At 44.9% G+C, this 25,148-nt stretch overlaps 1 protein-coding gene across 1 annotated transcript in view; it reads right to left on the reverse strand.

Annotated features, from left to right (window-relative positions):
- PDE10A (phosphodiesterase 10A) overlaps positions 1-25,148 on the reverse strand; it is a 667,471-nt gene that overhangs the window by 365,791 nt on the left and 276,532 nt on the right. The window contains exon 2 of the mRNA XM_055269337.2: positions 18,888-19,022. Coding sequence (XP_055125312.1) covers positions 18,888-19,005 — 118 coding nt within the window. The 5' untranslated portion in view covers positions 19,006-19,022. The remainder of the gene's footprint in view (positions 1-18,887; positions 19,023-25,148) is intronic.

Raw genomic sequence — 25,148 nt, forward strand, 5'->3', positions numbered from 1 at the left:
ACTGCTGGTCCTGTTAACCATTTCATCTTATGCTTTTAACCCAAGCACTCAGTACATCCTTGTGGAATTGATGAACTGTATTAAACCCCTGACACTTTCTGGATGTGCACTGAATGAACTGATAAGCAGGCAGCTTATGTCATCCCTTGAATTCCTTACAATGAATCATCTCTTGAGTAGGCCCCTACCTCTTTGTCATTTTAAGTTAGAAGATTTGATTTTTTAAAGTATCTAATTAGTCACAGGGTTAACCCTCACCTGGTTCCTGGGCCAGTGAGTGCAGGGAGGCCATGCAGCGTGACAGGGAGGGTGGGGACGCCACAGGAAGGCGTGGGCTTATACCTCGCTCAGCCTCTCTGCTCTATCCACCCCTAAGGGGAGCGCTGATAAGTCCTATCCTCCATGGTGAGATTATAAAGGAGCCTGAGGCTGGGATCATGCACGCTAAATTCTCACTGTGTTCAGATCAGCAGATCTGCTGAGAGGGGTGGGTGAAGCCAGAGGAGCTGCAGGCTTTCCCACGTCTTCAGCATCACACATCGGGCCCTCCAGCCTCTACCCTACCATCATCATCATTTGTTCACTACCAGGACTTGCTTGCTGTAGCAGCACTGGGCTCTCAGCCTCTGGGACTCTGGCTCAGGAAGCTTAGCTTGTCTGTCCACATTGGGCCCATTTTACTCCCACAGTCACAGAATTCCAGGCCTCCTCTCTCCTGCTGGTCTTCGTGCCTGTCCTGTGGCTAAAGCCTACTGGTTAAATATATCAAGAGAAGAGTTTCACCTCAAACCATCAGTCAGAAAGCATTTTCTCGGCAGTAATGCATGCTGTACACAGACATGCCCTGCTAACCTTAGACAGCGGGTTTTATGTGAAGGGAGAAAATGTGATTTAGAAATTACTTATGCATTTTAAATCGTATTGTATCCACCTTTCCCTTCTTTCCTAATGGAATAAACACTCTTACACAGAGGGAAAGTATTGTCTAATACAACCAGGAAAAGTGGAATACTGTGCTTTTTTTCCAAATTCCGACTAAATCCGCAGTGGCTGTCCTGCAGAGATAATCCTACATCATTTTTAGATTTTGCAGGAAACTGTCCCTCCCTTATTTTTTAACATCAAAAAGAGGATAGAATCAGTCTAGATAACCATTAACAGCTTAAAAGATATATCAGTGATAGGTGTCACATTTTAATTTAAAAAAAATCATGATGTCCTCCAATTTGTTTGAAACATTGAATCTATGAATCCATTTACTGGATTTAGTGATTTGGGTTTCACTCTGGATGCTGTACAATGTTTATATCAGATGCTCATCTGCATTGTTTCAGATGAATAGGATGTGAAATCATTAGTTGAGTGAAACATTTGAAAGTGCACTGAGGCCAGGCGCGGTGGCTCACGCCTGTAATCCCAGCACTTTGGGAGGCCTAGGTGGGTGGATCACCCGAGGTCAGGAGTTCAAGATCAGCCTGGCCAACATGGCGAAACTCTGTCTCTACTAAAAATACAAAAATTTGCTGGGCGTGGTGGTGGATGCCTGTAGTCCCAGCTACTTGGGAGGCTAAGGCAGGAGAATGGCTTGAACCCGGGAGGCAGAGGTTGAGGTGAGCTGAGATGGCACCACTGCACTCCAGCTTGGGTGGCAGAGGGAGGCTCCATCAAAAAAAACAAAAACAACAACAACAACAAAAAACCAAGTGCACTGATTTTTAAAAAATATAAATAACAGACAAGCATAATTCTCCATGTTATCATCATGATGCTTTCTCCACTATTATTTTAAAACCTGCAACTATTGTTTAAGAGCTGTTCAGTAATTGGTGTTGAGAACCCGATTTGCTTAAACGATGTTCCCCAATCTGAAAGGATAGCACCGTGCTTCCCATATCTTGGCACCAATTACGTTCATCTCAGGGTTCATTTGTTTTCTGGGGCCAACTCATTTCAGGCAAAAAGGTCAAAAGCTAACTCATTCATGGGGCCTTCCTGAAACAGTTCTCAGGCTTCAAATAGTACCTGGTGTTCCCATAAACGGTCATACACAGTTTTAGAAGTTTTTTTTTTCCAGTTAATATGCAATGATAGGAAATCAACTTATTTTCTTTTTATAAAATTTATTCTGGATTTCATCATGTCTACTTTGAAGTAAACATTTTACTTTTAATGGGTACAAGTTGAAACATCTCACAAAACCACTCAACACTTATGTGCAAAAATGTTAGCTAATACATAATTCAAGGGACTGTAAGTGTAACATAATTTGGCATTGGTTCTATACCAAGCTTCCTTTCTTTGGGGGCAGTGCACACGTATATCTCATCATAAGTTAATTAGATGCAGAGACAAATTTACAAAATCAAAGACAGAGAATCCTTTTATTTTGTTTAACATCACCCTCAGCCTTATAATTAAACAATTCTCAGGCCATTATGCACCATGTTTAACTGCAGTGGCCATGGGACATGAGAGAGGGCAGCCTGCCTCAATTAGCACTGCTGTAACTGAAGTGGGGCGTAGGCGCAGCCAGCAACAGTGAGACAAGGGCGAACCATTCGGCATGGGGCAGAGCAGCGATCAGATGCACAAACATGGCATGGAATCCTGCAGGGCTAGCGTTTAGCATTCACTGCTCCTCAACTCTGAGTCCCAAAGTGTCTTATCACAGCCACAGGTGGGGCAGGAGAGCAGCAGGTGGGGTCGGGAGACCGGGACTCCCTCCATCTCTCTGCTACCTGAGCTGAGCTGCTTACCAGAGTGAACTCTGCTGCCTCATTTATAAAGAAGGCAGAGATCACATGCCATGCTCTCTTAAATTCCTGTCCAGCTGTAAGCTCCTATGTGTCAAAAAATTCACCCAGTAGCTTTTGTTTTATTTTTAAATTATCTGGGAAAGAGGATAGATGAGAAGGGAATGTTGATGGTAAAGAGAAAATGTAAAATTAGAACAAAATCAGGCTCCCGAACAAAACAGAAACAAAAAACAAAAGCAACTCATCGAGAGCGTTAACTCCCTAAAAACAGGGTAGTAACAAGTTGTCAGCTTCCTCATGTCTGCCGTAGCCTTCAATTCAGGCCATTATGGGATTTCTCCTCTCTCCCACTCCAGGAATAAATCTCTTATGTGAAAATGAAGTCAATGGAAAATTACATTTATTTTATAGCCACATTTCTCTAACACATTTCCCCCTGAAAGTAAACAATTTTCTATATAGAGATATAAGACTTATTTTCCGTAAGACAAACAATATGCATAATATTAACAGTGAGTAAATTAGAGACCAACTTCTGGCATGGCAGTGTAAGGAGCTCCTTGAAGTTGTTCCCCAGTGAGCCTGGTGAAAACTACCAAAAAAAAAAGCCACAGCCTCTGGAAATGGTAGAAGGAGCAAACAGCAAATGACAAAATCTCTTTTCAAGACAATCTATCAAAATCTGATAGGAATGGCGACAGTCTGTGGTATTTGAGCTAAGAATGCACCTCTGTTCGCTTCTCCCAGCTCAGGGAGGTGGGGAGTTCATGCCAAAGACTGCAACCAAGAGCACGGGGCCCTCCCCAGCACCCAGCTGCAGGACCGTCCTCCTTGGGAGGGGCAGGACTTCAGGGCTTCTCATCTTGTCCCCTAACCCCTCATGCCCTGCCACCTGTTGCTGAGGCTAAGTACCCGATGAGTGTGGTGAAAAACTTGGGGGTGGGGGAGAGGTGCAGGCTGTAAAACAGATAGCTCCTGTATCTTCGCAGAGTAACTGACTTGATGTGCAACACAGCCTGGAGAAGGTTAAACCTGAGGGCACTCTCAAGAATGGTGGAGTTGTGGTGAAAGGCAACTGGGCAGAGATATGTGCATCTACTGTAAAGACAGCCTAGATGGTAGGCTCCCTAGTCCACAAGGGAGAATCTGGGAATGAGACAGCTCGCAGGAGTCCTCTTGAGGTCAGAAAAAATATCGAACGTTGACCTTCGAAACTTTTCCTTCCGAGGAGCCAGAATTTGATGTTTGTAATGCAATTTATCCTTCAGGGCACTGTTGAAAGCACCGAGGGCAATCAGCCAGCAAGGCAGTTGGTGGGGTTGAACCTCTGTGCGAAGTCAAGGAAAGAGAGGAAGAGAATCCCACCAGTACTAATGTCACCCCAGGGTAACTGGCCACACCCAAAGCTATGCCTCTCAAGCAGCAACATCAGAGACATAACACTGTGTGTTGGGGTGGAGGAGCAGGGGAAGGAAGATGGATGTCACTAAAATAATCCAGCCAGTAACTAAGTGAATAAACAAAGCAATAAGAAGCCCTGGGGAGAAGAAGAGCAGTACCCAGAGCTGCTACAATATATTACAGTGGTCCTTTTTTATCCCAGCTTTTACTTTTCACAGTTTTGTTTACGTATGGTCAACCTCATTCTGAAAATACTGAATGAAAAATGCCAGGAATAAATGAATCATAAATTTTAAATCTCACACCATTCTGAGTAGTGTGATGAGATCTTGAACCCTCCTACTCTGTCCTGCCCAGGATGTGAATCACCCCCTTGTCCAGCATATCAATGGACACTACCTGCCCATTAGTTGCTTAGTAGCCCCTCTCTGTTGTCAGATTTAAAAAACATAGTATATGTAGGGTTTGGTACAATCTGTAGTTTTAGGGATGCACTGGGGGGTCTTGGAATGTGTCCCCCACAAGAAATGGGGGACTACTCTATCTGAAATGTTCAGTTTCAAGTGAACAACTATGAGATATGTAAGGAAACAGGAAAGTATGACCCATATACTGGGGAGAAAATGGCAACAAACAAAACGGCAACAGAAAATTGCATGTGAGAATGACCAAATGTCAGATTTAACATATTTCAAACTAGTCGTAAATATGTTCACACAACTAAACGAAACCATGATTAAAGAAGCAAAAAAGGTAATGTTGCATCAAGTAGAGAATATCAATAAAGAAAGATAAACTATGAAAAAGAGCCAAGAGGAAATTATTCAAGTACAAAGCACAATAACTAAAATAAAAATTTCAGCAGAAAGACTCATCGGTAAATATGAACTGGCAGAGGAAAGAATGCTCAAACCTGATTGATAGAGATGATGCTAGCTGAAGAACAGAGAGAAGAATAGAAAAAAGAAAAATAAACAGAGCCTCAGAGGAAAGAGAGCTGCCATTAAACATACCCAAATCCTAAATACATATCATGGAAGTACCAGAAATGAGGAAAAAGGTATTCAAATAAATAATGGCTGAAACTTCCCAAATTTACTCAAAAATGGTAACCATCCAGGAAGCTTAATGAACCCCAAGTAGAATAAACTCAAAGAGAATCAGGAAAAGACATGCCATAGAAAAATGCTTAAAGTCAAAGACAAGGGAACATTTTAAAAGGAAAGGAGAAAAATGATGCATCAAGAAAAGAACAGCTGACTTCCCAGCAGAAACAATGGAGGCCAGAAAGCCAAGTGGGATGAGATATTCAAAGTGTTGAAAGAAAAGGAAAGCTGTTAACATCTAGCAAAGCCGTAATACAAAACTAAAGGCAAAATAAATACCTTTTCAGACAAAGAAAAACATTCCATTTGGTGCTATCTGACCTGTCTTATGAGAAATACTAAAGGAAGTTTTTCAAGCTGAAAGGAAAGGCAAGACTGCAATTTGAGTTCATGTGAACAAACACAGACCACAACATATATGAAACTTGAAGACCTTGTGTTAAATGAAATAAGCCAGTTATAAATAGAAAAATACTATACAAGTTCATTTATATGAGGTTCCTAGAGTAGTCAAATTCATCAAGACAGAAGGTAGAATGGAGGTTTTCAGGGGCTGGGGGGATGGGGCAATTGGAAGTACTTAATGGGTGAGTTTCAGTTTGGGAAAATGAAAAAGCTCTGGAGATGGATGACGGTGATGGTTGCACAACAACATGAAGTACTTAATGCCACAGAACTGTGCAGTTAAATATAGGTAAAATGGTAAATTTATACTACGTATATTTAACTACAATTTTAAATATTAATTGCAACTACAGGAGAAAAGAAGAAAGAGCATTCCCGGTTTATTCATGTTACACAGTCACTGTTCCTCTGACAGTAGTGAGTATTAATTCCTGTCAACCCTAGAATGAGCACCTCAGAATGTTATTTTATTCCTCAGCCTTTGGATTTATGAAATCAATACCATGAAGTGAATCCCTCCTTTCTCTGCAACTTCTCATCTTCCTATTATTAAAACAAATGAACAAGCCATGTTTCCTGAATTTTAAATGCTATAAACATCTCCCATAAACCCTAGGGAGATTATTCAGTAATAATACTGAATTATACTGAATAATACTGAATTATACTGAATACTGCTAAGGCTGCTTGAGTTGAGGCAGTTACAGGAAAAGCAGGACCTCCTTGACTCAGGTTAGCAATGTCCTCTGTCTCTACAGAAATACTATGGTAAGCCTTACATTCTAATCCTTTTCCTAGTTATAAAATATGAAAACTGGAATAAATAACCCTAAGAAAGGCTAACACATAAGAAGAGAACAGGCAACGCAAGCTGGAGTCTTACATAGGGAGCACTGCTTGTAATCGTAAATGTGAGATGTGGCCTAGTATAGTGGAAAGAGCAAGGGTTTGAAATCAGACAAATAAAAAAATAGGGCAAAAAAATAATTAATGAAATTAAAATGCTACATTAGAAAATAACCACTCAATTCTTGGCCAGATGTGGTGGATCACGCCTGTAATCCCAGGACTTTGGGAGGCTGAGGTGGGTGGATCACCTGAGGTCAGGAGTTCAAGACCAGCCTGGCCAACATGTTGAAACCCCACCTCTACTAAAAATACAAAAATTAGCCAGACGTGGCGGCATGTGCTTGTAGTCCCAGCTACTCAAGAGGCTGAATTGTTTGAACCCAGGAGGCGGAGGTTGCAGTGAGCTGAGATCACTCCACTGCATTCCAGCAGGGGTGACAGAGTGAGACTTTGTCTCAAAAAAACCAACCAAACAAAAAAACAAAAATAAATGAATAAAATATTCACTTAATTCTAAAGAAAGTAGTAAAGGAGAAGTAGAAGGATAAAAGAGACATGAGATGTATAGAAAGCAAAATGTAAAATGGCAAACATAAATTCAATTATGTTAATAATAACATTAAGGCTGGGCGTGGTGGCTCACGCTTGTAATCCCAGCACTTTGGGAGGCCGAGGCGGGCGGATCACGAGGTCAGGAGATCGAGATCATGGTGAAACCCCGTCTCTAATAAAAATACAAAAAAATTAGCCGGGCGTGGTGGCGGGCGCCTGTAGTCCCAGCTACTCGGAGAGGCTGAGGCAGGAGAATGGCGTGAACCCGGGAGGCGGAGCTTGCAGTGAGCCGAGATCGCGCCACTGCACTCCAGCCTGGGTGACAGAGCGAGACCCCGTCTCAAAAAAAAAAAAAATAACATTAAAAGTAAATGGGTTAACAATTCATCAAAAGGCACAGATTGTCAGACTGAATAAAAAACATGGTCTAACTATGTGTTGCATACAAGAGATACACTTTAGATTTAAAGATACAAATATATTTAAGGTAAAAGGATGAAAAAGATATACCATAGTAAATATCAACCACAGGAAAGGTGAAGTGGCTGGATTAATGTCAGACAAAATAAGCTTTAATACAAAAAATGTTAGTAGGGATAAAGAGGGGGCATTTTATAATGATAAGTGGTTAATCCAACAGAAATATTTGACATTTATAAAGATATGCATTTAACAACAGAGCACCAAAATATATGAAACAAAACCTAATGAACATAAAAGGAGAAATAGAAAATTCAACAAAAATATGCAGGCTTCAATACCCTAATTTTAATAATGAGTAGAAAAATGAGACAGAAGATCAGATCAACAGGGAAATAGAAGACATGGATAACACTGTAAATAAACTGGACCTAATGGATTGCTATAGAACATTCCAACTAATAACAGAGTATACATCCTCAAGAGCTCTGGGGACATTCTCCAGGATAGACTATATGCTAGGCCATAAAAATAATCCCAATAAATGTAAAAGGATCAAAACAGTACAAAATATTTTCTCCAGCAACAATGGAATAAAATTGGAAATTACTAATGGAAAAATTTGGGAAATCCACAAATATGTGGAAATTAAACAACACATTCTTAAACAACCAATGGTTCAAAAATCAAAAAGAAAATCAGAAAATACCTTGAGATACGTAAAAATGAAGACATAGCATACCAAAACTTATGGGATGCAGCTAAAACAGTGCTTAAAGGGAAATTTACAGCTGTAAATACTTATATTAGTAAAGAAGAAAGATCTCAAATCAATAACCTAATTTTTCACCTTAAGACACAGGAAGAAGAAGAGCAAACAAAACCTAAATCCAGCAAAAAGAAGGAAATTATAGGTTAGAGTGGAAATTAATGAAATAGAGAAAATTAAAAATTAGAGAAAAAATAATGAAACAAAACACTGGTACACAAATGTTTATAGCAGCATATTTATAATAGCTAAAGGTAGAAGTAACCCAGATGTCCATCAATGGATGAATGGAGAGACAAAATGAAGTACTGATACACACTACAATGTGGATAAACCTTGAAAACATTATGCTCAGTGAAAGAAACCAGTCACAAGAGACCACATACTGGATGAGCCCATTCATGTGAAAGTCCAGAAGAGGAAAATCTATAAAGACAGAAGATGGTTGTGTAGGGATAAGAGGAAGGGGGTGGGGCAAGGGGCAGGGTAGGGATACAAGGAATGAGAGGTAAAGGGCATGGGGTGTCTTTTCAAAGTAATGAAACAGTTCTAAATTGATTGTGGTGATGGTTGCATATATGGATGAATATGTCAAAAACTATTAAATTGCACATTTCACATAGGCGAATTACATGGTATGTGAATGATATCTCAATAAATCGTTTTTTCAAAAATGATCTTGTCACTTGGAGGCTTCTGACAGTAGCGCCTATATTGTGCACGTGTTTCTTTTTACCGTTTTGCAGGTAATGTTATATAAGAGAGTTTGGGGGAAGGAAAATTGAAATGCCATTTATCACCCAATACATCGTGTAATTTGGGGACTGGAGAGAGGTAGTCACATCTGAACTACAGATTTGTTACAGAAGTATTGCCCCACAAGGCTACCTTCCATTTCTGAATAGCGTTTATGCAATTTACTAGATTCTTCATATCACTAGGCGGCCCTCCAGAGAAGAAGTTGACACTTAACATTTATGTGACTTTTTGTCTCAGATCTGGGATGAAGTTATCATGCTGGTGATTTTATAGGTACCAACGAGCAAAAGTAAGCCATTTGAAGTGTTTATTGATGCAGATTGGTTGGCAGCAGTGGTTGGGAAATTGTTGGATATTCAACTAACTATGTCTGATACCTGCATACCTGTGATACCTGGATTCCATCAGTGCTGCAATAAAAGGAAAAAGACAGAGATCCTATTTATAATGTTGAACTTTCTTGTGCCTAGTAGGTTATAATAACTTAGTTAAATGCCTGGCATATATAGAACAAGCAGATCAGCTACGCGGTGTCTGACTGTCCTATAAATAGACAAAAGTTATTTTGCTAAAACAAGACTCTGACTTCAGATGCCTGGCAGCAAATTCCTGGGTAAATAGGAAAGCCTGCAGAAGAGTGACCTGTCCAGGTGACAACTGATAGAAACCATCTGATGGTCTTGGGTGGCTACGTGCATTACCCAAGCATATACGTTTGTCTTCTGACTGTGTGCAGGACAAAAAACCAATGACACAATTTGCCACTGTCACTGTTCTTTATATTTTTTCAAGAGAATGCTGCACATGCTAGCCACTCAGTAGCACATGCTTGGACCGGGCCATTTTCTTTGATTTAACAACAACTGTTTTATTGAATTTCTAATATGTTCTGACATTGCACTAGGTGCTAAGGATACAGAAGTGAATAATATGGTTTCTGCCATCAAAAAAGCCACAATCTGGAAGAGGAAGGAGACAAACAGTTGCAGAACAGCAAGAGAAGTGAGAACCAGATAGCTTGGTGTCGTAAAGTGGGGGATGGTCTACATGTGTGTGTGCATGCGTGTATGTGTGTGTGCATGTATGTATGTTTGCATGTGTGTGTACACGTGTGTAGGTTTGCATGTGTGCATGTTTGCGTGTGTGTGCATGTGTTATGTTTGTGTGTTCGCGTGTGTGTGTTTGCATGTGTGTGTGCATGTGGTGTGTCTGGAGTGGGGGTTAGGGAAGGCTTCATAGACTTGAGATGAGTCTTGAAGAATGATGGCTACTGAAACGGAAGAGACAGTCAACAGGCAGAGGAACACTCCAGTGATACAGAGGAGATGATGGGTTGGGGAACAACACGCAGTCTGGTCCTGGACCCTGCAACTACAGGACAAGTGGGGAGGGCAGGAAGATGTGGCCAGGACGCAGGCAGGGCCAGGTCAGCTATGTTACACTATAATTACATTTTCCCGTAAGTGGCAAAACCATGTTTGAACCTCCGAAGGGTGGTGCCACCTCATCGTGGGGAAATTCAGAACATGCCCTGGGATGGCAGAGGGTCTGCCTCAAGAAGGACCAGCCCCAGCTGCAAAGAACTACAAAAGAAAACCACAGAAAGCAGAGAACAAGTACATTTGTAAAATATTAATTTTCTGAAAACACCCTGCCTCTTCTCCATTTCCTTCTGATACTGACCGCTGTAACTTACAACAGAACCAGACCTTGTTCCCCAGGTGCTGACATCAATGGGCTTCTCACCTGAGTGAGGCCCTCACAGCTGATCCTAAGGCCTTAATTATAATCTCCCACACATGAGCCAGGCAGCGTCCCTCATAACCTGGAGGAGAAACAGCCTTAACTGTGACAATCTCGTCCTTCCAAGGACATGTGGGCAGTCAAACCCCGCAAAGAAGAAGGAACAGTTCAGCAGCATTTCAGAAATCTATTTGAGTGACAAGAAGTGTACAATTAGGATCAACTAATTCTCCAGGAACAGTGGCAGCGGGTGGCCCATGTGTGAATGTACTAAACCGAGAAGCACCAGGAGATTCAGAGGAGGGAGGAGCAGAAAAGACGAAGACCCCACTCACTCCATGTGCCTGACTGCCAGCCCATCTGTCGCCCCTCCAGGTGACTGGAGTCTTCACCTCTTCCGAAGAAGAGATCCTGCAGTTCCCATGGTGCACTGCAAGGATGCTCTCTCATGATCTAATGTGCACTAGAACCATGTGAACGTGAGGCTCTGATGTTCACAGGAGCCAGGCCCTGTGATGTTCATCTGGGAGCCAAGAGCTGCCGTGGGAAAGGCTGAACACTGCCCCGGAGCAGATGGGTGGCGACCCACCACAGTGAGCTCCAGTGACCCAGATGTGGTGGGAGTCCCCTGCTCTTCCACTTACCCGTGTAATTCCAAGTCCATTTTCATAAAAATGATTCGGCATCTCTTAGAGGTAAAGTACGCACAGTTCACTCAAAGAACAAACTGCCTTTGGAGACGTAGAGGCTGCGTTGTGTTGCAAAGACCAGGTTCACAGGTTTGTTTGCAACCTTGTAAATAATTATTTTAATGACACAAAGTGGTAACAACTTTGTCTATTAGTGTACCTCAGCCTTTGCAGTCACCTGTGCTACACCTGGAGTGGGGTCCAGGACAGTGGTCCTGTTCCCTTCTCGAGAAGGACCATCTCAGGGCCCTGCAATCATAGCTTTAGATTCTGCCTGTCCTTTTCGTATAGGGAGTGGGAAAAAACATGCATGTCATTTCACCACGTTTTAGAGTTGTAAAAGGGTTTTGTGAGTAAAGCCATAAAAAGAACATGGAGATAAGTACCACTGGGCTCCTTTTGTCACTCACGCTTGCTGCTAATATATTTTCCTTCTTCGTTCATTCTGAAGAATGTTTATGCACAGGAGAGACGGTACACCAGCTCAAAGCCTCATAACTGAGTTCAAAAAATTGTTTTAGAAGTGCAACTAAAGGAACATGGAGAGTGATCTGATGCCCCCTTTTAAGAACACAGGTAAGAACCTACACATTTGAATGTTCAGAAACTGTCCAATTTGCAGATTTATTCCAAAGATTGCACTGTGCCTTGCTCTTTGCTCTGGAAATCTTGGCCTTAGGCCAAAAGCACTAAGCCGTGACCTGACCCTCCATGGGTCCTTCCATTTCCCTGCCTCCATCCTGTCTGTCCCCCCAGTAATCAGCTATGGGACAGCCAGGGCCGACAGACAGCCGCCTCCCCTTGTTCTCAAATCCTTCACGAGTCTCCACCGGGGGCTGGTACCACGGTAGAGAGGGTGCAGCTTTTCAGGTCACAAAGATGAATGGATGGAAGGATGAGCTGCAGGAGTAGCCAAGTCATGGAAAGTGCAGCTTCTAGCATTTTCTTTTCCCACACGTTTTTCAAGGCTGCCGTACACACGCCCAAACATACTCGCACTCGTTCACCAAGGAGGGAGTAAACTCAGCTGCAGCCGTGCCACGTACAACAGTATGTTGTATCCTAACAGAGAAACTCTGTATACGTTTGGGAACTGGCTCAAGTTCTCAGGCTCTGGGCCAGCAAAAACTGTGGGTGTTGTTGGCTGCGGTCCTTGAACAATACCCACAGCCAGATGATCAGACTCACACAATGGCAGCAGCTCTGGAGGGATCTGCCGGTGCTCCTTCAAAGAGAGAGGGGCCTGGGGATCAGGAAGGAAACCAAGGAGGAGCACGTGGGACACCCATGCAAATTACAATCCCAACCGGCAACACCGGTGCCCAACCCAGTACGGTAGGATATACTCAGCTGAGATAACTTCAGGAAAAATGCGCAGCAGGAATAATAGGGACCTAGATGTTGCTGCAGCCTTGTTTTTATTCTTATTTTTTTGGTATGGAGCCTCTTCCAAGAGGAGCTTACACAAAGTTCACACACATGATCCCATCTGTCACCACTGAAACTCCGTAGAGATGTTTCAGTTCTTCTCATCACACTTGCAAATACACCAATGTGTTGACCATTAAAACGAAAAGAAAAATCAGAGTCACCAACAACAAAAAATAAATAAATAAAATAAAATCTGTCGATTAAGTTTTGTGAACAGGTTTCACTGCACAGGAACTATCTCTTTTTGTGGATGTATGAGAAGATTGAGAAATTAAACGCAAAAAGAGATGCAAAAACAAACAGGCAAGCAAAACCATCTTTCCTGTTTTAGACTTGATCATTTTGTGCCTTTTGATCAAGGAGGGAAAAGGGCGTACTTAAACAAATAGCAAACTGACTCCATCCACAGTCCAAGATGGACCATTACGGTGTCTACCAGGGCTCCCCTCATTCACAGGAGAATTCGTACCACACTGCCTTCCACATCTTCCCCTGTTGTGTCCTCCCAGGAGTCATCCACTCTTCATTGCAGACCCTGCTGTCCCTGTTTGCCACGTCTCAAAGCACGAGCCTGTTCCCGCACAGGGTGCTTCTTGTGGTACCACCTGCCTCCAGCACGGCACACACACCCAGGGGACACCCGAGGACCAGCATGGAATGGGTGAAGCCTGGTTGGGGCAGGGCTCACTGAACCTGTTTGCTGGGGTTTGAATCCAAGTTGTCTCTACTCCTGAGACGGGTGAGGTTAAGACCAGGTAGAGGTCATCTCACCGGTACAGCTGGCTAGATTGCTTAAATCCCTCCGAAAGGAGCGCAGCCTTCCAGCGTGGCCTTGATGCCACTGCAGACTGCTCCAGCTGCCTGCAAATGCCACCCAGATGCCAGGGCCCCACTGGTGACTTCTGAGACAGTACCCAAAGGACGTGGGGCTCAGGAGTTCTTGTACAGCTTTCTAAGATATAGCCTTTGAAGCTAACGATAGTGGTTTAGACTTCAGTAAGCTCCCCATAGCACCTAGCTCGGTGCCTGATGCACCGCAGGTCTTCACAAAATACTGCAGTGGGAAGGCAAATTTCATGAATTCGAAACGTTATTCAAATAATTTGTGGTAACAGAATTGTGCTATGTCAAATATAATTGACAATAAATCGAGCTTCAGCTGGAAAATTATTCATACTACATAGCTTTTGGTTATAATTCTTTTGATTTTTATGGCTATGATAATTAGATAAAAGATAATTTTCATAAAAGGCAGAATATGAACTTTTTTAAAAAAAGATGCCATGAATTTAAAAATATTACAATCATCTGTGTGTTATTAAATAAAGCAAGCATTGGAAATTTTTAAATTTGCATTCAAAATATAACTTTCTCCTCCAAAAAGAGCTAAGATTGCTTATAATTATAACAGAAGTGTAAGAGAGAAGGGAAAATGGATTTACCCAAATTCTAAGCAGCCATAGTTCCTGTTGTGAGTAGTCAGTGGGGACAGTGACATGCACGTCCAACAACTTGGGGGAAAGAAAATGTGTGTTCTCTGAGAAGGGCGGCCACACTCCTAATGCATAGCTCTCACAGCACCAGTGACAGTAGCACACCCCAGGAACATGCAGAGGGAGTGCTGACATGGGGAAGCCGCTTCCAGAAATGCACATTCCAGGAGTGCTTGGCTTTGCAGTGTGGGACAAAGATGATCTGAGAGTCAAAAGCAAGTCACCAGAAAAATGTTCTCAATGTGGCAACATGAATATTTCAGTGATGTTACTGTGGTGTGGATAACATGTCCTTCAAGATAATTATCTCCCTTTGCCTTAATCCTATGTTCACTAAGCCAACTTCTGATGATGACGGTTTTGGCTTCCTAGATATCTCAGTATCAAGACACAGGTTTCCACGGGTCATGGACAGAAACATTCGGGTTGCTAGAATGAGATTATTGCCATTGTAAGTCAATCAATTTGTGTTCCGATGAATACATATTATTGAGGTTAATCAATAAAGCCAATTTCTGATCCTACATAGCTAAGGATAAGAATTGAACCAAAGTCAATCACTGTCCCTTCCTCCCTAGCCTGCCAATACTATCTTATTGACACCCCACGGCTTCAGCGTTAACATTTTCTCCTCATTAAATCTTCACAGTCTGTGACTAAATCAGCACATTTTGCTAGGAGCTTCCAAGTAGCCAAGACAAAAAAGGAAACTTGGAGAGTAATTTTCGTTACTTGATAAAAGGATCCTTTGTGAACTAATATTAGGAGATACTAAATTCTGTTTTAATTTACCATTCAGACTTCAGGGAGAAAAAGGCTTATGAATAACAGATTTATGTGGTTTCATTCAAAGAAAAGCGGATTTTTCAAAAGACTTTAAAAAAAGGAACACTATCCTTAGCCTTAATCCCAAGCCCATCCCTATCAGCATTCCATTAACAAAGGCAGGCACCGTCTTGTATTATGAAAGAAACAATAAGTGATTTTGAATTTACTTAAGCTTTTAGACAATGTTCACCCAGTAAGCCTATCTAAGAATGCTAGCATACAAAAATTATAATCCAAAAGTTTGTTTTTAAGTCAATTGCTTAAAACACAGGGACTATTTTCCCATAGAAACAGTCTCAAAATTATGGAAATTCCTGGGGGAAGCCCAGAAAACACTATTTGACCCTCGAATAGCTGGAATGGTGCTAACAGTGATCCTGATCAGACTCCTAGTTTTGGTACCTGGTCCTTGAGCCAGAGTCCAGCTGCTGCACCTCCCCCAGCCCCGCCCCGGTCCCCGGGGGATGGTAGTGGGCAGCTTGGTCCTCTTCTCTGCTAAGAACCAAGGGCTGAGGCTGCTCAGACTCTAGTTTGGGGCTCTGCACAGAGCAGGGTTTGCAGCTCACTCAGGGGCACTCAGAAGGCCTGCTTCCCTCTTCCACCTTCTGAGAGTCCAGCGTCTCTATCCCTCAGAGGCCTCACCTCAAGGTGTTGAGAAACCGCATTTTTAATTTCACTGAATCTTGGTTAACTTAACTACAGCAGCCACACGTGTCAGGTGGCTACCAATTGTGTAAGGCCATTTTCATTAGTTTTCACCCTGGAATTGGACATGCTTGCACTGTGTGTGTGTGAGTGTGTGACAGTGTGTGTGCGTGCATGTGTGAGCATGTGTTGTATGTGTGAGCATGTTTGTGTATATGTGAGCATATGTATGTAAGTGTATGTGAGCATGCATGTGAGTGTGTGAGACTGTGTGTGTGTGTATGAGTGTATGTGTGAGTGTGGGGGGGGACTGAGTGTGTGAAAGTGTGTGTGAGATTGTGTTTGTGTGTGTGTGTGTCCGCAGCTTCCTGGGTGCTCTTCTCCTTTAGGGGCTATTGAATACACAGCTCAGCAGCCCTTCCCTATGATCAACGCTGAACACAAAGGTGCCAGGTTTGCTCTTTAACCTCCTGCAGATAAGAGAAGATCTCCCCGTGCTGTCGGACTATCACCATGTGCGTCTCACAGGACTCAACCCATCTGCCCCGCCCTAGATTTTTAAAAACTCAACACAAACCAACACTCTTGACTTCTGCCTCCTTGCCAGCTATCCTTGCATTTCTCTGTTCTTTGAAACAGAACTTTCTGGAAGAATTGTCTGCACGTGCTGGCTCCACTCCTGCCCTCGCATTCGAAGCCCCGGGAGCTGTGCTGTCAGGCACTTCCTGCGGCCACACTGCAGAGCCCCGGTCAGGTCACCACCGACTCCACCTGCTTAACCCATGCAGGTCAGGTCACCAAGGACTCCACCTGCTTAACCCATGCCGTCTGTCCAGCATTTCTCACAGCTGCTCACTGACTCCTGGAGAGGCTTCCTGGCTTGGTTTCCGGCCGTCACACGGGGCCTCCCCGATCCCCCTCAGCCTCACTGTGCCCTGTTTGCTGAGGCTGCCCTCCCAAGGTGATCTCCTCCAGGAGGACTCGTTCATGCATCTTCCCAGGACCTACATTTGCATCTTCAGCTCCTGTCAGTGCCCTCTGCACCAGAACCCTGCATTTCATGTCCGCTCAGGGACTTCTGGACGGATATTTATCAGGCTCTGCACTCTCAGCACATCCCAAACACGGTTCTCAGTGCCTCCACCCCCACGCCTGCATCGTCCGTGTTCCTCCCCATGAGAACAAATAGGCCCAGGGCAAAAACACAAAGCAAAATGAAACAAACCCAGGAATGCGTCCTCGCATCCAATCTACCTGGCCGACGCACTCTCCCCACCACCCTCCTGCCCCATGCTGCCCTGCTCTGCCCCCACCCTCCACGCCATGCTCCCGCGTTCTCCCCCCACTCTCCATCCCCATGCTGCCATGCTGTCCTCCCACTCTCTCCCTCATGCTGCAGTGCTCTCCCGTCACTCTCCCCACCATGCTGTGGCGCTTTCCCCCCACTCTCCACCGCTATGCTGCCGTGCTCTCTCCCCAACCCCCAATGCTGCTGCCACCCTCCCTCCACTCTCCACCTCCATGCTGCCGTGCTCCCTCCCACTCCCCACCCCTGTGCTTTTGGGCTCCCTCCACTCTCCACCCCCAAGCTGCCGTGCTCTCCCCCACACTCTGCACCTCCATGCTGCTGTGCTCCCTCCACTCTACACCCCCAGGCTGCCTCTCTCCCCCGCCGCTCTCCACCCCCATGCTGCGGCTCTCCCCTGCCTCCACTCTCCACCCCCATGCTCCCGCACTGTCCCCCCACTCTCCACCCCCATGCTGCCAGGCTCTCCCTCTGCGAGCCGCAACCACGGCTCTTTCCTTCCTGGCATCTCTGCTTCCAGCCTCGCTGTCCTGCGGTCCCTTTCACAGAAGACTGAGTGGTCTTTGAAAACTACCTGTCGCATTGCTTCACTCTTTTGCTTCAAATTTTCCAAAGCTTTCCCAGCACTTGACGATCAAGACCTATCACCTCCAAGGACTGTAAGAACTTGCTGCTTCCAATCCCTGTGACCGCCTCACCTCTGCTTTCTCCTTGCCGGCTGCATTTAGGCCGTCTCACAGTTTTGCTCCGCCCTGAACATACCAGCTCAGACCTGCCTCAGTGCCTTGACGCCTGCTCTTCTCTACGCTGGACGCTCGCTGGAATCTTCACATGCACGCCCCTGTTTCTAATGGCGCCGCCACTCTGAGAGATGCCGCTTCTGCTCTAAGCCCGCACAGCACTGACCACTCTGAAGCTACAGAGCATGTTTGCTTCCTGAGTGCTTCTTCCTCAAGTAGAATATGAGCCTCTGGACACAAGGACTGTACCTTGGTCCTAATTGGATTACCAGGACAAAGCTACACATAGCAGGGGCAAAGACATATTTGTAGAAGAATGAACCCACCTCACCCCTTGCGTAGCGTTCTCACCTAAATGGAGCCCTCCACTGGCCAAGTGCAAAGTCCTTTTAGTTTTTGTGAATATATGAAAACAGACAACTAAGATATTACAATGTTTTCCTGTTACAGACACACCTAAATATGCAAACCGATCCCTTTTAAAGAGGGTCATCACTTTCTCTGCCTTAGAAACAGAGAAAAGCACTTTTGGTTTTGTATTTTAGAAAATTTGCTTCCAAAGTTCCAATAATCCCATTTCATAACATTTTTGAATAAATCAGGAACTTTTGGCTCAGTTCTTAGTTTAGCAATAAAAGTCATCAGATAAAAATAATGGAAATTATTTTCTCATTGAATGTGCCCTTGCTTGTGAGTAAGGGTGTTATCTTCATTGTGATATTAAATTACTAATTTGGCTGCTGTATTAATCAAGAAAGTACCCAACTGAACTTCAAAAAATAAAAGGGGAAAGACATACAAAGTGCTTAGAAAAATCACTTAAAACCATGTCTATATTCCTGGGCCCTGACCAAAAATACCCATGTTTTCCTAATCACAGGCAATTTTCTCAACTGCTTTGCCCATGAGGTCCCAGCTAAGAGCCATGAGAGAATGCCAGGAGGGGCAGACCATCCCCGCGGGAGGCGGAACGGCAGAGCGGGTTTCCTTTTTACCTGGCGCACTGCAGGGGTCCAGGGTGCCTTCTGCTGGGTCATCGCTCATCTGTGCCCGGGGGTCTGTCCCGCTCCTCAAAGCCAACAAAGCGGGTCCTTTGCTCCCACCTTTAAGCATGAAGGGGAGGCGGCTGGCTGGAGAGAACAACAGGGATATGACGTTAGCAGTAAGTTCTACTAAATACACCGTTAGAGTTGGGAGCAGGGGTCTTCTGAAAACCTCACCTTGGATGGATAATTTATAGAGGTAAGCGCCTGGGACTCCCATTGGCCCTTCAAGTTGGGCACTCTGGCACCGTTACAGACGGTGCGATTCAGCGTGCTGAAGGCAGCTGTGGTCTGGATGCCGTGCTGCACACGCAAACACAGGTCCTAACGCTTGATTCAGAGCCACGGAGACCAGAAACTCATGTTAGCTAGAACACCCTGCTTCTGGTCTTGTCTGGTGGACTCTGCGAGTTAGCTGTCTGGAGGGGGCCTTAAGTCACTCTCCATTTGGAGGTTTTCCTGAGGAGATTTCAGTTCAGCCTGCACTTTCCAGAGCCTCCAGCCAGGCCCAAACAGTGAGGAATGTGAGTGTGTGTGTCTCGGTAGGGTCAATGAGATGAAGGTAAGAGGAGAAACGAAGATGAAAAGTGAGACTCAGGAAGCCCCTTTAATACCTGCTGAGCTATGTTCAGCTCAGGCACAAGCCTGTTCAGAACAACCCAGGAATTGTGCTAATTCATTCATCAGACCAGCAAACCTCAAATGCATTTTTGTGACAGTCATGCCTGTGTTATATTGTCTGTACCTTAGTGTAAAATGCTTTAGCATAAACAGCGGGATGTAGGAGTGTGTTGGTTGGTTTTATTCTGCATCCTAGGGGTGATTGGTGACTACCTGGGGCAACCTGATCAGTGACATACTTCACAAGTGTTTAATATTTGAAAGAAACATCTAACTCTTGGACCCCGCAGGTGGCCACTGTGAATTCCTCACTGGTCTTTACTGCTGATGGGCCCTGGAAGGTTTGTAACCAGCAGAATGGATGTCCGTGTGGTTTTTCAGTGGTGAAGTGAGTGGAAGTCAAGGAAAGGGCACGGGCTGGAGGGTTCTGGGCCCCACCATGGTGGTGTGGAGGAGGAAAAGGGTTCTACGATTCTTCCTGGCACTGGGAGCTGTGCATGGAGGGGTGTGACATTGGTGGGACCCAGAGGTTAACTGGACACTGCTACTGGGATGATCCTGACCTGACTTGAAGAACCATTTCATGAAAAGTGATTAGCCGAATGCCCGAAGAGTAGGCTACTCATCAAATCTACAGCACGTGACGTGCGGCTTGCTGCCTGCTCCCCTCCTGATGTGTGCATGCGCTGTGGGGCTCATCTGAGACTTCCTTCACCTATAAGGTACCCCTGGGAGCCAGGTTACAGGAAGGGAGCTCTGTGCTGTTTGCTCAGCTCTAACTGCTGAGCCCCTTGGCCTCCCAGAGTGCTGGGATTACAGGCATGAGCCACCTTGCCCGGCCCGTTTTAACTTTCTTTAAAAATACATTGTAGATTTTTAGCTCCTCTTTGCAATCTGAAATGCTTTCTAGCGAGGCAAGGATGGGCTCAGGTTTCAGTTATCCAGTGCGAATTGCCATGGCCTTGGTCATTACAAAGAGAGAGTGCCGCACATGTGAACTCAAAGTCAGCGAGGCTTGAGAACCACTTTCTGGACCCACACCCTCAGGGTCCCAGCCTTGCAGTAGAACCATAAAGGAGCAGATCATGAGTGCCCGTGGTGTTCAGACTCTGGGGAATCCCTCCCTTCTAGCAGAACTCACACCTCCAGGGCACCCGCAGTGTGAATTTACACAAGTAAATGGAGGAACGACTGGGGAAATTTTCCTAGTTACCGTGCATTAGGGGGATGCTTGTTTCCACACGGAGTGACCAGTGACTAGAAGAAATAAAGCAACTACCTTCAGAAGTGATGTAGGGTTTAATTCCCACAGTGAGACAGTGGCACGTGGGGCTTAGCATTGTCCATTTTCACAATTGTGTCAGGAAGCTTGCTTGCACTACAGAGGATTATTAGATTGGGAACTACCCCATAAGATGCTCAGAAGAGCTGGCCTGTGTGTCTGGCGGCAAAGGCTTGGGACCAGGAGAGGAGGGAGGGTGGCTGACGGATAAGGTTTGACGACAAAGAAGATCATTGGAGGAAAGAAGACCAGACCTACCCCAAACACCGATGCTTTCTAAAAAATGTTCAATCCAGTCCTCTCTATCAGGAGAGAAACAGGACTTCTGTGTGTAGTGTGTCTGAGTGTAATTATCAACTGGTGTTTGCAGATCTCTGTATCTCTGTTCTTACACTTGGTACATTATCAACAGAAGGAAACTGAGGTCACAGAAGTTTGAAATGAAAGATTATATGACAATCAATTATAAATAATTTCTAAGTCCTATGTTAGCTATTAGAATGCTTTATTGCAGAGGAAGATTTTTGATACATCATAAGTATTTTGGATTGAAACGCATGTCATACATTACAAAATACTTTAAGTCTGCCTTACTGAGGTGTGGTTGATGCATACACTGCCCATGTATGGGGAGGGCACCTGTGTGAGCTCTACTACATGAATGTGCCTGTGAAACCATGACCACCACAACATTCTGAGTAATTAGCGTTGTGTGGAAACACAAACCAAAACCAGCAAAATGGCAGGGGTCCCCTAATGTGTATCTGCATTTGGAAACTCCTGGGTACCACTGGGCAGCTCAGTGTTCATGCCTCATACACAGAACCAAGCTCTGCGTGGGCAGTCAGGATTTCCTATTGATGCCCACCCCTGACCCGATGGGAGCCTGCAGAGGGGGTAGCGTGCCATAGCCACTCCTGCCCTCTGTGGGGAGAGCGGGGGACAGGAGTCATGGGTTTGCCATTTGTGAACCTCCAGGCCGCCAGTCCTGTGAGTCTGATCATGTACACTTCTGTCACATTTCTGTACATTTGAATGATTTCTGAATCTAAACACCAAAGCCAAGCTTTCTTTCCAAAATAAGAGGAATAGACAGAGATCGACACTCAGCTGCAGATAAAAATAAATTCAAGGCTGGTAGGTGATGTGCCACCCCCAGGGGCTGGGCTGGGGCAGCCAGGGGAGGGGATCCCCCTACTCGAATCCAGGCACAGCAACCCCATTCGTAGCCCATCCACAGGGGTGTCCCGGGGTTAGAGCCTGGAGGGTGCCAAGGAGTGAGTTTCAGTCAGGGAAACAGGAACCAAATTGCAAAGAAGATAAAAATCCATGAATCCCTGCCCTAAAGAAACAGGAGTCTGTGCAGCCAGTGGATGCAGCCCCAGAGTCTCAGGCAGGAGGACAGTGACTGTTCAGTGGACAAAGTGGTGGCCGATTGTGGCCCAGTCCCAACCCACAGCGACAGAAGAATGTGTTGAACCTGGGGACAATGGTCTGGGGCTCCACCACTAGGGCACACCCCCTTCCCCAGCCCAGGGCGAGTAGAACACCCCTCAGCGGGTAGTTCCCCTTGCTCTCTGCAAAGCCCCAAGGAGCACAAAGATCTGGTGTGAACTGAGAGCTCTGGGTGCACACAGCAGGGCAGGAGTGCCTGGGCAGGAACCCACGGGCCACGAGGGTGGAGTGTTGGCTCAGCCTGCAGGGACGGCTGCCCAGGGACCCCCGAGGGACGCTGCAGTGCAACAGGGCTCAGTGAGCAGGTGCAGCCGGCTCTGCTCACACTAACGTGGGCTGTGCACCCAGACAGGCCTGCGCCCTCATTCATTCGCAGCAGGTGGCGAGGCTTAGGGACATACGGGTGACACACAGGTCTGGGATAAACAATCATATTTTTATACAGATGAAAATCAGGATTTAAAAATGTTTAATAGTAAGATAAAAAACATTAGTCCTAGAACCGTACGCTGCCCACGTACTCAAAAATCAGCCAACAGAAATGGTGTGTGCGTCAGCTGAGCATTGTATAAATTTGATCCAATGTTGTATTTAGGTTTTTTATTTTCCCCAAATCGACCATCCAGCAGGTTCCAGGAATGCTGTGTTTTAGGTCAGAGAAAAGACCACATTCCCCCAAAGGAACCTGTAGGAAAGTAATAGATTCCAAGGGAATGAAGGGGAGAAGGAGGATGGAGAGGTGAAGGGAGATACGCACTCATGCACATGCATGTACACATGCACACACGTGAACACACGTGCACACACACAGACTCTCTCAGTGTGTGAGGGGCCGGCGCATGGATAATGGATCAGGTGGGTTGTCCAGGATAGAAGACGGCATATTACCTGCTGCACAGAAAGCAAAGGACCCTCAATCACTCGACAGTTGGGGGACGTCCCTCTTCCGGGCACCGTGGTCAGAAGGCAGGAGTTAGACCCTAATTTCCCATCTGTGTGTCCTCTCCTGTGGCATCACAAAAGTTACTGCTGCACAGTACTTTCTCCTCAGCTTTATTCTGTCCTACCAGACAGTCAGGTCTCCTCTTCTTATTTATACCCTGCCTGGGAACTTTACGTGATAGTGAATGCAGGCGTTTTGCCCACGGAAGCCTCCCCTCCAGCTCCTGCGCTAAGGTACCCCTTACACATTGAGGATAACCAATTAGAACGGAGCCATTCTGACAGAAAGACCGCCTCAGAGCGCGTTCTACCTTGCAGACTGGAAGAAGCCCAGGTGCCAGGGCTCAAACCCCAGCCCCAGCTGCAGAGTTCTCTGCTCTTGCAGTGAGAGGCCTTCTGGGTGCTAAGACAAAGAGCTCTGCGTTCCGAGTCTCCACAAAATTCACAAATTATTGACTCATAATTGATTTGCTGATGAAACACACAATATGATTGCTTTACAGCATCTTCCTCTCTTCTCTAACTTGCTCATGCATACTGCAGGGCCATGCAGAGAGGACACTTCAGGATTAAATGCAAGCCGCCTGGGCCTCCCAAGGAACTGGGATCCAACGTGAAGGATCTGAAACTGACTGCACACCTTATCTTCTAATAGGAAGGCAGAGGCAGTGGTATCATTTGTTGTAAGCATGCTTTAAAGGATTTGTTCTAAGAAAAAGATATTGGAGTTGATGATTAGCATCATCAGTGACTTGGGAGCAGTTTCAATGGAATACTGGAGAAACGAGCCTGTTTGAGAAGAGCAGACTGATGACAACATTTGGATGAAGGATTAAGAGTGTAAAGCCCTGAAGAAGAATGGAAGACCTTTATTTTCCCCCTGCATTCAGGAAAAAGGGGTCATGGGTGTGGATCAAGATAATTCTGTTATGAAGAAAAGCAAAGGAGAGGAGGAACTAAGGATGGCTCTGAGCATCTAAATGAAATGAAATGTCTAGGAACAAAAATCTTTTATTTGTAATGGCTATTCTTGATTTTTAAAGAAAATTACTTTTAAAATCACAGTAAGAACATACATAAAATTCATCATTGTAAGCACTTTAGAGTGTGGCATTAAGTACCTTCACACTGATCAGCCGTCACCACCGTCCATCTCCAGAACACTTTTCGTCTTGCCAAATGGAAACTGTGTCCCCATTAAACACTAATTTCCCATTCCTCTCCCCTCATTTTCTGAAAACCACTATTATACCTTCTGCTTCTATGCAATTGACTTCTCTAGGTGCGTCATGGAAGTGGAATCCACAGTATTTTTTTTTTATGTGACTGATTTATTTCACTTAGCACAATGTTCTTAAGATTCATCCATGAATCTTAAAAGAGGAAAAAGGAATTGTCTTCCTTTTTAAGGCTTAGTAATATTTCACTGGATGGGCACACTACAATCTGTGTATCCACTCCTCCACTGAGGGACACTTGACTTGCTTCTACCTCTGGGCTATTGTCATAATGCTGCTATAAAAATGTGTACAGGCCAGGCACAGTGGCTCACCCCTCTAATCACACCTTTTTGGGAGGCAAAGTGGGTGGATCGCCTGAAGTTAGGAGTTTGAGACCAGCCTGACCAATATGATGAAACCCTCTTTCTACTACAAACATTAGCTGGGCGTGGTGGCTTGTGCCTGTAATCCAAGCTACTCGGGAAGCAGAGACAGGAGAGTTGCTTGAACCTGGGAGGCGGAGGTTGTAGTGAGCCTAGATCACGCCACTGCACTCCAGCCTGGGCAACAGAGAGAGACTCTGTCTCAAAAAAAAAAAAAAGAAAGAAAAAAAAAGTGTTCAAATGTCATTTTGAGACCCTGCCTTCATTTTTTTGAGTATATATCCAGAAATGGAATTGCTGGATTATTCAG

The sequence above is a fragment of the Symphalangus syndactylus genome, chromosome 2 (genome assembly GCF_028878055.3).
Source record: "Symphalangus syndactylus isolate Jambi chromosome 2, NHGRI_mSymSyn1-v2.1_pri, whole genome shotgun sequence".
NCBI classification, from domain to species: Eukaryota; Metazoa; Chordata; class Mammalia; order Primates; family Hylobatidae; genus Symphalangus; species Symphalangus syndactylus.